Source organism: Ranitomeya imitator, chromosome 2 (assembly GCF_032444005.1).
Source record: "Ranitomeya imitator isolate aRanImi1 chromosome 2, aRanImi1.pri, whole genome shotgun sequence".
Taxonomy (NCBI): domain Eukaryota; kingdom Metazoa; phylum Chordata; class Amphibia; order Anura; family Dendrobatidae; genus Ranitomeya; species Ranitomeya imitator.
In genome coordinates this window covers 369641668-369658020 of record NC_091283.1, presented here as the reverse complement: position 1 = coordinate 369658020, position 16353 = coordinate 369641668, and the positions used below count along the sequence as shown (strand labels likewise).

Sequence of the window (16353 nt, the reverse complement as noted above, 5' to 3'; positions counted from 1 at the left end):
CATGATTTACAGCTGCTAGCCAGCCTGAGAACATGTGGGGGTTGCTTGGTCGTTACGAAATCCCCACATGTAATCAAGCAAATCATGCAGCTGCGGCAAGAAAAATTAAATCTCCAACAGTCACAAATACTCAGAGACCACCCGAGCGTGCTCGGGAAAACCCGAGCAACAAGTATACTCGCGAGGAGTTGATGGGAGCCGCTGCTTGTGAGCACCAGCGTTCATGTTATTTAAATGCCTCTGTCAGAGACTGATAAACCATTTTAGTAATTTGTTCAGACTCCCATAGTCTGGCAGCTCAACAATAAGGCTTTCACAAAAAAACAAATAGCATTGTTTTGCTTTGCCATTATTTCGCATAATAAATATTAAAGGAAAAATAGCAGAAAAAAATATGCCAAGAATAACAAGAAATTACAAGAGAACTAAAAACACTTAATATGTAGATGTCAAAGACATTAGTGTAACATCAGTCTGCAGCATTTTAGACCGAAAAAATGTCTCACAATGCTGTGTGTGAATTACTACAGGGTAGATTCATATAGGGGGATGGTAGTAATGTAATCCGTGTAGGACTGTGGGCAAATATGTACAAAAAACTAGTGTAAAATGAAGATGTCGGCCTTGTCACATAATAGATATTTGTTACCTGCTACTTGCTGTATTAGTGATGCTGACGTCAGTGTAGGAGACATGAATGAGCTTTATTGAAGCTGCCGACTGAGGAAGAAACTACTTATTACAGTGTGTGGCCTAAAATATATAGGTTTTATTAGTAGATATAAGGAAAAAAATCTGCAGAATGTTGTAAAGTAATAAAACTAGTAATACTCAGATAAATGCCTCCCAGTCCAGGTCTCCATGAGTTTCCCATTAGTATCTGTATTTCTTGTTTTGTCTGGATGAACATGGAATCTCTACAGCTAATTAATGGCCTGTGTAGTCCCAGGATGAAAAGAGAGAATATGACATCTCCACGTTCTGTCGCCTCATGTTTCCCCTTACTATCTCCAGTAATTGTATTATTATATGTGATCTTTTTGATTTTACATCGTCATCTTCTTCCCATTCAGGTCCGTACAATATTGGATCGTCTCAGTGAATTTTCCTGATTGACTCATCAAGGATGGATAGGGACAGGGACAAGATGGCAGAGACGATATTACACCTCACCCTAGAGATCCTCTTCCGACTTACTGGAGAGGTGAGAGATTCTGATGATGTCCCATTACATCATTCTTATCCATGGGAATATCAGATGGACAGAACTGTAGAGATGAGGATTCTGGAAATGTCTGTAGTGAGATTTATGAATGTGTCTCTCCAGGATTACATAGTAGTGAAGACCTCTAGGAAATGCTGTCAGGACCCTGTGTCTGAGGGATGGGGAACACCCCTGAGCCCAATCACGGGGCCTCCACCTCACCTCGTGACACATGAGGACATTAATGACCACAAAATCCTGGAACTCACCTACAAGATGATTGAGCTGCTGACTGGACAGGTGACACTGCTGGGAATATCGGTACATTATACAGTAACGCTGTAAAGGGATCAGGGTGATGACGGTATCATTGTATGTGTCAGGTTCCTTTACGGTGTCAGGATGTCGCCATCTATTTTTCCATGGAGGAGTGGGAGTATTTAGAAGGACACAAAGATCAGTACAAGGATGTCATGATGGAGGTTCCCCAGCCCCTCACATCACCAGGTAATAGAGAGGACTAAATACACACGGCCTATAAGTATCTCGATACATGGAATTAATTCAGTCCCTGTATGTGTTTCCTCCAGTTGAATCCAGTAAGAGGACAACACCAGAGAGATGTCCCCGTCATCTTCTTCCACAGGACTGTAAACAAGAAAATCCCAATGTTCCTCAGGATCATCAGGTAGATGGAGAGAAGGTGTCATGAGATCTCCCATATGATGTGTGAAGGTTTTGTGTTCAGTCTTGTTTTATCCACCAGCATTACACACTGAATGGAAAATTTATTAGATACACCAGCACTTTTATGATTGGAATTTTACTGTATGGAATTAGACATGTAATGCCGGAGTGCAGCATAAAATCAATTAAACCATAAAATTTTACTTTTATTGTGTCAAGTTTAAAATACAAAGGGTATAAAAATTGTCCCTAATCTGCCTCAAATTAAATCTTTCCTAACCGATTCGATGGTATATATTCATTGGACGACACCCCGGGGTGCCAACATATAAACGGCAGACTAGAACAATCAGTATTGTAGCAATTGTCCCCCCAACATGTTTCACCGCTGGTGTGGCGTCATCAGGGGATGGGACACTGGGATGAATAACCCTGCATGAGATTCTACATAGCTTCCCCATGTCCAGCATGGGACCCCCACATAGCCTTCCCATGTCCAGCATGAGACCCCTCACAGCCTCTATATGTTCATCATGAGACCCCACATTGCCTCCCCATGTCCAGCATGAGGCCCCACATAGCCTCCCTATGTCCAGCATGAGGCCCCACATTGCCTCCCCATGTCAGGCATGAGACCCCAGAGCCTCCCCATGTCCAGCGAAACATCCCATACACATGAAAAAAAACAACAACACATACTTGCCTCGTTCCCATTCGCCCGGTGCTCTGTCAGTGCGTGTGCTGTCTCCTATGCACGGACTCTCCACAGTGCACAGCTGGCACAATAAAATGACGTAATCATGTCAGCTGTCTCACATGCTGATTGGTGGAAGAAGGGGTCGGTGGCCCCTCCTCCACCAATGCACTCACCACTGCCTGCATCCTAAGGGTGTAGTTAGTGTTGACAATGGGTTGGAGTAAACAGGCTGGGGAAAGCAAGTTGCAGCCCATAGGCCACGGTTTTCAGCCATTCGGCTGTCTTGGTCACAGACAGGAACAACCAGAGGGCTGATGTGGCCCACGGGCCACACGTTGAACAGGTCTGCTACAGAGGGATGTTTGGACATTAGAGTTTACCCAAGCTTTGTGGCCGACCAAGTTTATCCCTTGATGGCGGCAGCTTACACTATGGCTGAAGGACAATGCACCATAAAATAAATGTTGTGCAGCCATGGATAGGTTCCAGGAACATGATATCAGCATGATTTGCAGCATCTCTGGGAGGAAGTATGTCCGTAGCTCCATCTAATTTGTGGCAACTGCATGAAGCTGTCCTCTTCAGCACAGGACAAAACACCATGTTCCAAATTATATTTTTCTCTGATTTTCCTAAATGGTCAGTGCAAATGACAGTCAGTCTAATAAAAGCCATCACCAGTTAGATTATACATCGAATTTTATTGAAGAAACCTCCCAATGATAACAGTATAATCTCCAAAATGAATAAAACTCAAAATACACTGTTCCAAATTATTAGGCACAGTAGAATTTCTAAACATTTGATATGTTTTAAAGAACTGAAAATTCTCATTTGTGGAATTTGCAGCATTAGGAGGTCACATTCACTGAACAAAAAAAGCTATTTAACTCCAAAACATCCTAACAGGCCAAGTTACATGTTAATATAGCAACCCTTTTTTGATATCACCTTCACAATTCTTGCATCCATTAAACTTGTGAGTTTTTGGAGAGTTTCTGCTTGTATTTCTTTGCATGAAGTCAGAATAGCCTCCCAGAGCTGCTGTTTTGATGTAAACTGCCTCGCACCCTCATAGATCTTTTGCTTGATGATACTCCAAAGGTTCTCTATAGGGTTGAGGTCAGGGGAAGATGGTGGCCACACCATGAGTTTATCTCCTTTTATGCCCATAGCAGCCAATGACTCAGAGGTATTCTTTGCAGCATGAGATGGTGCATTGTCATGCATGAAGATGATTTTGCTCCTGAAGGCAATTTCTGCTTTTTAGACCATGGAGGAAAGTTGTCAGTCAGAAACTCTATATACTTTGCAGAGGTCATTTTCACACCTTCAGGAACCTTAAAGGGCCCTACCAGCTGTTACCCCATGATTCAGGCCCAAAACATGACTCCTCCACCTCCTTACTGACGTCGCAGCCTTGTTGGGACATGGTGGCCATCCACCAACCATCCACTACTCCATCCATCTGGACCATCCAGAGTTGCTCAACACTCATCAGTAAACAAGACTATTTGGAAATTAGTCATCATGTATGTCTGGGCCCACTGCAACTGTTTCTGCTTGTGAAAACTGTTTAGCGGTGGCCGAATAGTAGGTTTATGCACCACAGCAAGCCTTTGAAGGATTATACACCTTAAGGTTCGAAGGACTCCAGAGGCACCAGCAGCTTTAAATATCTGTTTTCTGCTTTGTAATGGTATTTTGGCAGCTGCTCTCTTAATCCAATTAATTTGTCTGGCAGAAACCTTCCTCATTATGTCTTTATCTGCATGAACTCTGTCTGTGCTCTGTTTCAGTCACAAATCTCTTAACAGTATGATGATCACGCTTAAGTTTTTGTGAAATATCTGATGTTGTCATACCTTGACCAAGGCATTGCACTATTTAACGCTTTTCGGCATCAGAGAGATCCTTTTTCTTTCCCATATTGCTTGAAACCTGTGGCCTGCACAATAATGTGGAACATCATTTTTAAGTAGTTTTCCTTTCATTAGAATCACCTGGAAAACTAATTATCACGTGTTTAAGATTGATTTCAGTGATCCATTGAGCCCTGAGACACAATACCATCCACAAGTTTATTTGAAAAACAAAACAATTAAATCTTTAACTCAAATAGATTTTTATTAAGTATAAAATCACAATAAACCCTTTACAACAATACAGGGATTTTGAAAAGATTCCCCCCACCCCCCCGCAATATATCCCAACACTACCGAACCCCCCTTCCCTTTCTCCCCATTTAGACAGCTCATGCTCTTCCCTTAGCATATCGTATACCGGCATATACTTTAGCATTATGTGATGACTCCTACTGTCCCCTTATAAACAAACATTCCAACAGGAAAGAACTTCACAGAACGTTCTTCCCTCATCCCTCACCTACCCCAATTCCAGCCAAGGCGTCCACAGCTTATCATAAAACTCCACTTTCCCTCTTTTCTGGTAAACTCCCTTTTCTAGAGTAATAGCATGTTTCACATATTGAAGATATTCTCCTCTCGAAGATGGATCCTCTTTTAGGCTACTTTTACACTAGCGTCAGAATCTCCCCGTCGCAATGTGTCGGGCAGAGATTCCGACGCTAGCGTTTAACGCACTGCACAACGGAGGCAGCGGATGCATTTCTCCGGCGCATCCGCTGCCCCATTGTGAGGTGCGGGGAGGTGGGGGTGGAGTTCCGGCTGCGCATGCGCGGTCGGAAAAAGCGGTCCGTCAGGAGCAAAAAAGTTACATGTAGCGTTTTTTGCTCCCGACGGTCCGCCAAAGCACGACGCATCCGTCGCACGACGGATGCGACGTGTGGCAATCCGTCACAATGCGTCGTCAATACAAGTCTATGGGGAAAAAACCGCATCCTGCAAGCACTTTTGCAGGATGCGTTTTTTCTGCAAAACGACGCATTGTGACGGATTGCAGTTAACGCTAGTGTGAAAGTAGCCTTATACAGATTCTTGCTATGACCTTCTGAGCCATGTACAATAGTCTAGCAATTGCTATCTTCAAATTGTTATCTACTCTTATCTCCTCTACATATCCCAACAAACACACCACCCGTTCCCTTGGGACCATGCATCTATAAGCCCCACTATTCGACTGATAATCACCAACCAGAAAGCAGCCAACCTCGGACACGCCCAGAGCATGTGAAGCAGTCCTGCATTGTCATTCCTGCACCTAGGGCACGCCGAGTCAGACCGCAATCCGGCCCTATACAAGACATCTGGAGATCTATACACTCTATGTAGGATATAAAGCTGAGACAGTCTGTACGGTTCATTTAGTGACAGTTTTGGTATCCATTCTAGCACAGACATCCATGTTTCATCCTCTAAATGGCCCAATTCTCTCTCCCATTTAGTTCTAGTGCCAATCGGGAAACCCAGTATATGAGTATGTATTAGGTCTCTGTACAAGGTGGAAATAACCCCTCTCGTTGCCCACTCTCCACACACATACTCCAACACTAAATCGCCTTGAATTTTAAAACAGTCTCTCCTGTTCTCGGCATTAAACGCATGTCTCACCTGTGCATATTGATATCCCCTAGAAGCCTTAATACCAAATTCCGATTGTAGCTGGGAAAAGGATTTCAGCTCTCGCCGCTCTAGAACCTGATAGACATATCGTATCCTCCTGGCATGCCATTTTGGTTAACATCCCATTGCCATAAACTCTGGTAAATTGTTATTAAACCACAGCGGGGAGAACCTGGTAAGACAGGCGACTCCACAAATTTGTCTAACTCTTCCCCATAATTTATATATCAGGAATAGTATAGGACAGATTTTCCCAAGTGCCCCTAGAGACCCATCTTCCAAGCACTGTACCGCAGGACATCTTGTTGTCACCCTCTCTATCAGCTGTTGTACCACGCTGGAAGACGCCTCACGCTCCCAGCCCTTTTAGTGCTGGCACTGAGCCGCCAGGAAGTATATTTCAGGGTTAGGCAAAGCCAAACCTCCTTCATCCTTAGGTCTCTGAAGCTAATACCTAATACGGGGATGCTGCTTCCCCCACAACAAATTCCTAAATAAGGAGTTAATCAGCTTAAATTTCCCACGTGCTATCCAAATAGGTGAGTTATGGAGAACATACAGAATCTTAGACATGAGAATCATTTTAATAAGGTTGACTCGGCCCACCACTGACAAGTGCAATGTAGACCATGTCCCTACTTTTGCCTTAAGAATCCCCAACACGGGAGTCATATTCTTATGCAAGTAATCTGTAATCGGCAGAGAGATCCATATCCCCCAAATATTTGAATTGATCAGCCATTTTAAGTCTGCAACATCTCCCATCTCCTCCCCTACATCATCTGCCTTAAACAGAGTTGATTTATTCCAATTTATCCTCAACCCCGACAATGCTCCAAATCTTTCGATAAGCCGAACAGCATTTCCCAATGAAATATGTGGATCGCTCAGGAACAGCAGTATGTCGTCCGCGTATAACACTATCTTTTCTTCAATTGACCCATACTTAAACCCAGGTACTTCAGCAGACTGCCTAATCTTGGTGGCCAACGGCTCAACAGCCAAAGCAAACAGGAGAGGGGAGAGTGGACACCCCTGTCCCATCCCTCTATGTAACTTAATTGTACGAGAAAACTCTCCATTCACCCTAACTCTAGCCACTGGCTGCGCATACTGCAGTTTGACCCAGGACACAAATTGTGGACCAAAACCCAAACAGTGTAACACCTGCCACAAATACCCCCATTCTACACTGTCGAAGGCCTTATGGGCGTCTAAGGATAAAATAACTCTCTGGCCACAGTTATCAGCACCCAGCTGTACATTCATAAAAATCCTTCTTAAGTTAATTGCCTTAGACCTGTATGGCATAAAGCCTGATCCGGATGTACAGTATTAATTTAGAGATAACACCAGACAGTGTAGTTGCCAACACCCCGGCCAGAACATAACATCTGTTGTAAGCAAAGAAATTGGTCGGTATGACTCAGGATATCGAAAGTCTTTATCCTCCTTCGGGATTACCACTATTATGGCTTCTCTCATGGAGGCTGGCAAAAATCCCCTACTCTTAGCCTCCTCCAAAACCACTCTTAATCTGGGCATCAACACTTCCTCCATATCTTTGTAAATTTCGGCTGGTAGTCCATCTGCTCCTGGCGCCTTACCCCTAGCCTTCTGATCGTGCACTCCCCGCCTCCTAGCTTCAGGTGTTTTAATTATAGTAGGTCCAATACCCCTCCACATAGAGAGAGAATTTGAGTCCAAGAAGAGGTTTTTACATGTACCCATTCAGATGGAGACGTTTATTCTCAGTGAGGTAGGTCAAACGTAGGACCTCGTATAAGAGAGATGCCTTAACGTGGCTACGAGGTACACATAAAATTGGCCATTTTTGTGCGCTAAAAGCTCTCATTTTTCATATTTCTAGTGCAGTAATGCAGTTCAAATTTCGTTTTTTCAAGTTTGCATGTTTTGGCGCTGCAGTGTGCTGCCCTATTTATTTAACTATATACGAGTTGGCGACTCTGGGTTCAGCACCTGTTCACACTCAGTCTATGTTTGGATGTGCAGGTCAGGTTTTTGAAATGTATTCTCTAGCCTTCTGATCGTGCACTCCCAGCCTCCTAGCTTCAGGTGTTTTAATTATAGTAGGTCCAATACCCCTCCACATAGAGAGAGAATTTGAGTCCAAGAAGAGGTTTTTACATGTACCCATTCAGATGGAGACGTTTATTCTCAGTGAGGTAGGTCAAACGTAGGACCTCGTATAAGAGAGATGCCTTAACGTGGCTACGAGGTACACATAAAATTGGCCATTTTTGTGCGCTAAAAGCTCTCATTTTTCATATTTCTAGTGCAGTAATGCAGTTCAAATTTCGTTTTTTCAAGTTTGCATGTTTTGGCGCTGCAGTGTGCTGCCCTATTTATTTAACTATATACGAGTTGGCGACTCTGGGTTCAGCACCTGTTCACACTCAGTCTATGTTTGGATGTGCAGGTCAGGTTTTTGAAATGTATTCTCTAGCCTTCTGATCGTGCACTCCCCGCCTCCTAGCTTCAGGTGTTTTAATTATAGTAGGTCCAATACCCCTCCACATAGAGAGAGAATTTGAGTCCAAGAAGAGGTTTTTACATGTACCCATTCAGATGGAGACGTTTATTCTCAGTGAGGTAGGTCAAACGTAGGACCTCGTATAAGAGAGATGCCTTAACGTGGCTACGAGGTACACATAAAATTGGCCATTTTTGTGCGCTAAAAGCTCTCATTTTTCATATTTCTAGTGCAGTAATGCAGTTCAAATTTCGTTTTTTCAAGTTTGCATGTTTTGGCGCTGCAGTGTGCTGCCCTATTTATTTAACTATATACGAGTTGGCGACTCTGGGTTCAGCACCTGTTCACACTCAGTCTATGTTTGGATGTGCAGGTCAGGTTTTTGAAATGTATTCTCTAGCCTTCTGATCGTGCACTCCCCGCCTCCTAGCTTCAGGTGTTTTAATTATAGTAGGTCCAATACCCCTCCACATAGAGAGAGAATTTGAGTCCAAGAAGAGGTTTTTACATGTACCCATTCAGATGGAGACGTTTATTCTCAGTGAGGTAGGTCAAACGTAGGACCTCGTATAAGAGAGATGCCTTAACGTGGCTACGAGGTACACATAAAATTGGCCATTTTTGTGCGCTAAAAGCTCCCATTTTTCATATTTCTAGTGCAGTAATGCAGTTCAAATTTCGTTTTTTCAAGTTTGCATGTTTTGGCGCTGCAGTGTGCTGCCCTATTTATTTAACTATATACGAGTTGGCGACTCTGGGTTCAGCACCTGTTCACACTCAGTCTATGTTTGGATGTGCAGGTCAGGTTTTTGAAATGTATTCTCTAGCCTTCTGATCGTGCACTCCCCGCCTCCTAGCTTCAGGTGTTTTAATTATAGTAGGTCCAATACCCCTCCACATAGAGAGAGAATTTGAGTCCAAGAAGAGGTTTTTACATGTACCCATTCAGATGGAGACGTTTATTCTCAGTGAGGTAGGTCAAACGTAGGACCTCGTATAAGAGAGATGCCTTAACGTGGCTACGAGGTACACATAAAATTGGCCATTTTTGTGCGCTAAAAGCTCTCATTTTTCATATTTCTAGTGCAGTAATGCAGTTCAAATTTCGTTTTTTCAAGTTTGCATGTTTTGGCGCTGCAGTGTGCTGCCCTATTTATTTAACTATATACGAGTTGGCGACTCTGGGTTCAGCACCTGTTCACACTCAGTCTATGTTTGGATGTGCAGGTCAGGTTTTTGAAATGTATTCTCTAGCCTTCTGATCGTGCACTCCCCGCCTCCTAGCTTCAGGTGTTTTAATTATAGTAGGTCCAATACCCCTCCACATAGAGAGAGAATTTGAGTCCAAGAAGAGGTTTTTACATGTACCCATTCAGATGGAGACGTTTATTCTCAGTGAGGTAGGTCAAACGTAGGACCTCGTATAAGAGAGATGCCTTAACGTGGCTACGAGGTACACATAAAATTGGCCATTTTTGTGCGCTAAAAGCTCTCATTTTTCATATTTCTAGTGCAGTAATGCAGTTCAAATTTCGTTTTTTCAAGTTTGCATGTTTTGGCGCTGCAGTGTGCTGCCCTATTTATTTAACTATATACGAGTTGGCGACTCTGGGTTCAGCACCTATTCACACTCAGTCTATGTTTGGATGTGCAGGTCAGGTTTTTGAAATGTTACCCCTTGCCATTGACCTTAATGCCGGGCTCAATTCCTCATCCGTAATAGGTGCCTCCAAACTTTCCCTGTCAACCTCACTCAGCTTAGGCAACTCAAGTCCCCATAAAAAAGCCCCAGTGTCTCCGATCGATGCATCCAAAAACAATTAAATCTTTATGACACTTAAATCCAATTTGCATAATAATTTGGAACATGGTGCATTCCTGATCTCAACACTTGATGGAATCTCTTCACTGATAAATTGCTTTGGGCCTAGAGGCAAAGTGAGGGCCAATGTGCTACTAGATGGGTATCTCAATAATGTGACCATTCAGTGTACATTAGTGGAATTGACAGGATAAAGCTGATCAGAGACATTAGATGTCTCGATCGTCTCACAAGTTTCTGGTTATGGAGACTGCTGGTCAGAATACGAGACCAACAGGTTGGATTATACTGGAGACAGAGCTGTGTGATAACCACTGCTGTCATGTTAGTTTGGTCATTGTGAAAATGTATGAACTTTTTTGATCTTCTAAATCATTTCACAAAACTTCACCATCTGTCTGTGTCTTTTACAATATTTGTTTCAGGGTAAAGATCTGACCCATATTAATACTACAGAGACATATGTGAAGGGTGATGAGCGGTGTGAAGAGGAGATTCCTACAGATGACTACCCAGGTGAGTAGTAACCACTAAATGCAGACAAGTCACAGATTCCTTTCAGTCGCTGGTTGGTAAAATCATGTGTGGAATCTTTTAAAGTTTGTTGCCCTTTTTTTCTTTTTTTAACTGGAAGTTTGTTCGCAGAATAATCTGTAAAGAAATACGGATAAGAAACACGCTTTTTAGTAACTCGGGCAGTAACAAACACATAGAATGGGGAAAAAAAAATACATGGCCAAAGAAATGTGTGCTTCAGCCAATCCCTAACTGTAGTAGAGACGTGTTGGTTTCTATTCAGGTCAGTGATCAGTTGTGGCTGTCACATATCCATCAAGCCAGAAGGACGGAAACCAGCCATTCTGCTGTGGACACAGTCATAAGAGGCAAAACAGAGAAAAGAAATTTGGCACTCACCTGATTTCTTCAGCTTGAAACGTGTCCTTTATTGAACAGTTAAGTGAAAAATAACATTCTTCGGCTTTGACAGGAGTAGGTGAGGGAGCGGGGAGTGAAGAGACTGGATGACGGCCGTTTTGCGCACTAGCGCTTCTTCGGGTCCGACCCGTGGAAGTGCTAGTGCGCGAAACGGCCGTCGTCAAGTCTCTTCACTCCCCGCTCCCTCACCTACTCCTGTCAAAGCTGAAGAATGTTATTTTTCACTTAAGTGTTACATAAAGGACACGTTTCTAGCTGAAGAAATCGGGTGAGTGCCACATTTCTTTTCTCTGTTTTGTATGCTATATGGATTGTGGATTTCCTATGTGGAGCACCACCCTTTTCAGCAGTGAGCCCAAAGTGTCTGATCCGTAGAAGATCTAATTGCTATAGATGGGGGAATCTTACAGCATTCAGTGTCGGTAATACCCGTTATTCTTTGTAAAGTGGACAGTCATAAGAGGGCTTGTAATTTTTTGTGACAAGTGCGATGAAATGGTGAAAAAAACACAATTCCACCATTGTATTTTTGGTTTAGTCTTTAGTAGATATGGGCAAATTCTAAAATTAAAATTTGGAGTCCATACCGAGCAACTACTATTTGGCCACGGACTTCACCAGGAAGTCTGTTTTCCTGTTCGGTTCGGTTCCCCGAGCATTGGGTGTTTCTTACGTTGTCATCTGCATGACAGGATGAGAAACACCGGTGGCTCTGAGCGGCGGTAAGATTAATATGACTGGTCAGAGTGCTGTTGTTCTCACGCTGTCATCTGTGTCATGATCCCAATGGCAGGGGATCACAAAAGGACAAGCACGAAAAACAAAACAAGCTCTAGGGTGATGGAAACTGAGCTGACCGCGATCCTGAACCTAAACACACAACTAGCTGTAGCCGGGGAACGTGCCTACGATGATTCCTAGACGTCTCGCACCAGCCGAAGGACTAACTTCCCCTATTAAAAGAAACACAGACCTCTCTTGCCTCCAGAGAAACACCCCACAGAAATAGCAGCCCCCCACATGTAATGACGGTGAAATGAGAGGAAAGCACATACGTAGTTATGAAAACAGATTCAGCAAAATGAGGCCCGCTAGAGCTAGATAGCAGAGGATACAAAAGTGAACTGCGCGGTCAGCGAAAAACCCTACAAAAAACCATCCTGAAATGACTTGAACTCATGTACCAACTCATGGAACATGAGGAGTAATATCAGCCCACTAGAGCAACCAGCAACAAGGAATCACATATCTGCAAGCTGGACTAAGACAAAAATTAAGCAAAACGTGGAACAGGAAAATCAAAAACTTAGCTTGTCCTGAAGATTACAGAAGCGGGAAGCAGAGGTAACAAGACACACTGATTACATTGATAGCCGGCGAGGAAATGACAAGAAAGCCAGGTTAAATAGGAAACTCCCATATCCTGATAGAACAGGTGGACACCAGAGACCGCAGAAAACACAAGTCACCCAGTACCATCTGTAACCACCAGAGGGAGCCCAAAAACAGAATCCACAACACATCTGACAGCATGAGACCGCAGCTGTAACTGACGTTGGCTGATGTGACTACTCCCATTAGCCTACACGTGATGCCGCTAATAACAACTCAAGCAGGCGGCGGCTGATGGGAGTATTCATCAGCTGCCACCTGCGCTCTAAATAAATAAATTAACAAAAAAAAATGGCGTGGGTTCCACTATATTTTTGATAACCAAGCAGGCAAAACTGACAGCTGCGGGCTGCAACTCTCAGCTGTCAGCTTTCGAAATATTGGTTATCAAGAATAGTGGGGTCATAACGTGGTTTTTTTAAATTATTTAAATAAATAATTTTTAAAAAATGGCACAGTGTCCCACCATTTTTGACAACCAGCCAAGCTAAAGCAGACGGCGGCTGGTGTTCTCAGGCTCGTAAGGGGCCATGGATATTGGCCCCTCCAGCCTAAGAATAGCAGCCCGCAGCTGTCCGGAAAAGGTGCATCTATTAGATGCTTCAATTCTAACGCTTTTTCCGGCTTTTTCCTCTAATTTTTTAAAATTATTTATTTAAAGAACAGCCTCTGACTGATGAATACTCCTATCAGCCGCCGCCTGCTCTTGCTGTTTTTAGTGGCAGCAAGCATAGGCTGATGGGAGTAGTAGCCCCATCAGCCAACACCAGTGACTAGCACTAGTTTTGGTGAGTTTGCTCTTCATGTTGTGGTTTTTTGAATTTTTCTATGTTAGCTGTTTTTGATATTAGAGTAGGACTCGCAAGTTTATGTGGACCCTTGGCGTTGGGTTGCGGGCTTATCCATTTTGGACAAAATTGTTACTAATACCTCATCTAATGTATTATATACATTATTTAATTTTTCATATTTTTTGCACTTTTTATCATCTTTTTGCAGGGTGCAGCAGGGCCCCTTTATGTTGTTCCTTGTGTGTTGCATGTATATATAGTGCTGGACGGCCCGCCTGCTAATACTATGGGCGTGATCAATAGGTTGTCCAGACACTGTGCATCACATTTATCTGTGTGAATAGTGTCTTATGCAAGCCTTACCTGTGTGCATTTTTCCTACTAGGCAGCCAACCCCTCTAATGTTTGGGCGGTTGCTCTCATCACTAGCTTGCACCTGTGCTGCTTTAGCATTTATTATTAAGGGCCTGCTGCACTATGCAAGTGCATTTGTCATCTGACAAGGTTTTGGTGAGTTTGCTATAGCAGAAGACAAGTTGCTGAAGGTCTGGAGAGTGGTACAATAATGTGAGACTGCAGGCAACAATGAAGGATGTTTGTTATTCCTTGCACATTTTAGGCTGCATTCCTTACAATGGAATTGAGAATTTGGTCAGGATTTATGGTATTACCAATGCTGAGAAATACAGGCAGATATTTTTCCATCATTTAAAATCATTATGGAGGTGTGTCATTGGATCCAAATTTATTCTGCAGCCGGACAATAACTCCAAACATACAGCCAATTTCAATAAGATCTAACCTCAAAGTAACGAAGAACAAGGGCCTTAATTCATTGCTGTTTCTCCAGTTTTCTGGAGTCATTTTGTCACGCACAGTATAGGACGGACTAAGTGCAACACAAAGGATAAGGGAAGGGGGAAGTGCAGACCCCTAGACTTTTGTAATGTTACTCTGTCTGTCCTACCATCCCTGTATAGGTTTCGCATATATTGCCGCACAGAATACCTAGTCCTTGTGTGACCCTGGCGATAAGTGCTGCAGCGGGAAGGACAAGATGACCACTAGTCAATCCCACTAACACTAACTACAGTAAGGATAAATGAAACCAGGGGGACACTTAGCTTGTGTAGACTCAGAGAGAAACGCAGATGCCAAGACTCCAAGAGGATGCTATAGACTGCTACATCTCCAAGTCTCCACAGATAAGTGCAAACAGGAAATAATACCTGCACCTCCCAACAGGAAGTAGGGAGTTATAAACACCCAGGTCCAGGTGTAGTTATTATCACCAGGGGAGGTGGCCACTAGTCTGCAAAGCAAACCAACGAGATCTTCTGCAGACAGATGAAGTGCAACGGTCTATAGCCTCTGATACATCCGTGACAAATTTGCTCTTTTTAGTAGCTTTAATATTTGTACCTTATTATCCATAAGATTTGCACCATTTTTGTAAGTTTTCTTTTTTTTAAGTCTTTTTATTTTTCCACAACAATTTTGCTTATACAGATGTTTTAGACAGATCCATGAAATGTGACTTTTACCAAATATTGCATTTTTTTGTTGCTCTCATCCCAGTCCCTGCAAGGAATAAGGTTTTTTAGTCCATTTTTTAATTTGACTCATTTTTCGACAATCTTGTGACTTTTTAAAAGATTTGCAACTATTGGTCATGAAAAGTACTAAAAAATTGTTAAAAAAAACAGCATTTTTTTTATTTTGCACTAAAATTCATGAAACAAATGTGCCATTTTGAAGAATTTGACTGCAACAAAAAGTAAAAAAATACCAAGTGACAAAAAACACAAGTGACTTCAATAAATCGCAAGTGATGAATCGGGGTATAGAGTCCTGGAAGAGATTTTCGAGTCTGTTTGGAATTACATGGAGAGACAGAAGAAATGTTTCTAGTCTACTTCCAAAGAAGATCTATGGTTAGGTCTCCAAGATATTTATAATAACATCTCTGCCGAGTTTGTTCAAAACTGTGTTCAAGTGAAAAGTGACTAGAAGACCTGATGAACGCAAAGAGTGGTTACACCAAATATTGATTTCAGTTTTTTTTTTTATTCATTTACTTTGCATTCTGTTAATTGATAAAAAAATTAATAGCTCTTCCATTTTTGAAAGTTTTTTTACTTTGTAGCAATTTTTCCACACCTGCCTAAAACTTTTGTACAGTATTGTACATTTTCTGTACAGCTAAGTGATCTACTAAAGAACCAGGGACTAGCAACCATGGCTTACAAAGGACACTGCAGCAAATTATTTTTCCTCTCTATATGTTCATGATGGAAAACAATGCATCCATGAACTTTTATTACTTATGAAAGAGCATGCGCGGTCTACATTTTTGCACTCACTTCAACTAAATAAAAATATAAAACTATGTGAGATAATGCACCCCTACACTTGCTTTAAAGCCATGGCTAATTTGTACATAACCATACTGTGTTTCGTCTTTGCCTTGCTCAATGCTAGCGTGCAATTGGCTGTGAAGAAGGGTATGAGCTGGGCACCACCTAATAGCACAGACTTTATGGCCACTTAGGATTCTCCACTGAACATTTTACTAAAAGCAAAATAAATAAATAAAGCAAAGAATTCAAAGAGCACAACCTTGTGATCTACCATCATCATCTATTAGTTGTTTTGACGTCTACAGTACTGTTGCCATCACTGCCTTTGCTGATGATTGAATTTTACAACAATTTGGAGAGAAACTTTATAAATGTATAACAATATAATAGTAATATTTCAAATGAAAGATATTGACAATAAAATATGT

At 42.4% G+C, this 16353-nt stretch overlaps 1 protein-coding gene across 1 annotated transcript in view; it reads left to right on the top strand.

Moving 5' to 3' along the window:
* Positions 1-16353, top strand: part of LOC138663953 (gastrula zinc finger protein XlCGF26.1-like) — a 71775-nt gene that overhangs the window by 27667 nt on the left and 27755 nt on the right. The window contains exons 2-5 of the mRNA XM_069750340.1: positions 1074-1504; positions 1588-1711; positions 1795-1892; positions 10872-10962. Of these exons, the coding sequence (XP_069606441.1) occupies positions 1127-1504; positions 1588-1711; positions 1795-1892; positions 10872-10962 (691 nt within the window). The 5' untranslated portion in view covers positions 1074-1126. The remainder of the gene's footprint in view (positions 1-1073; positions 1505-1587; positions 1712-1794; positions 1893-10871; positions 10963-16353) is intronic.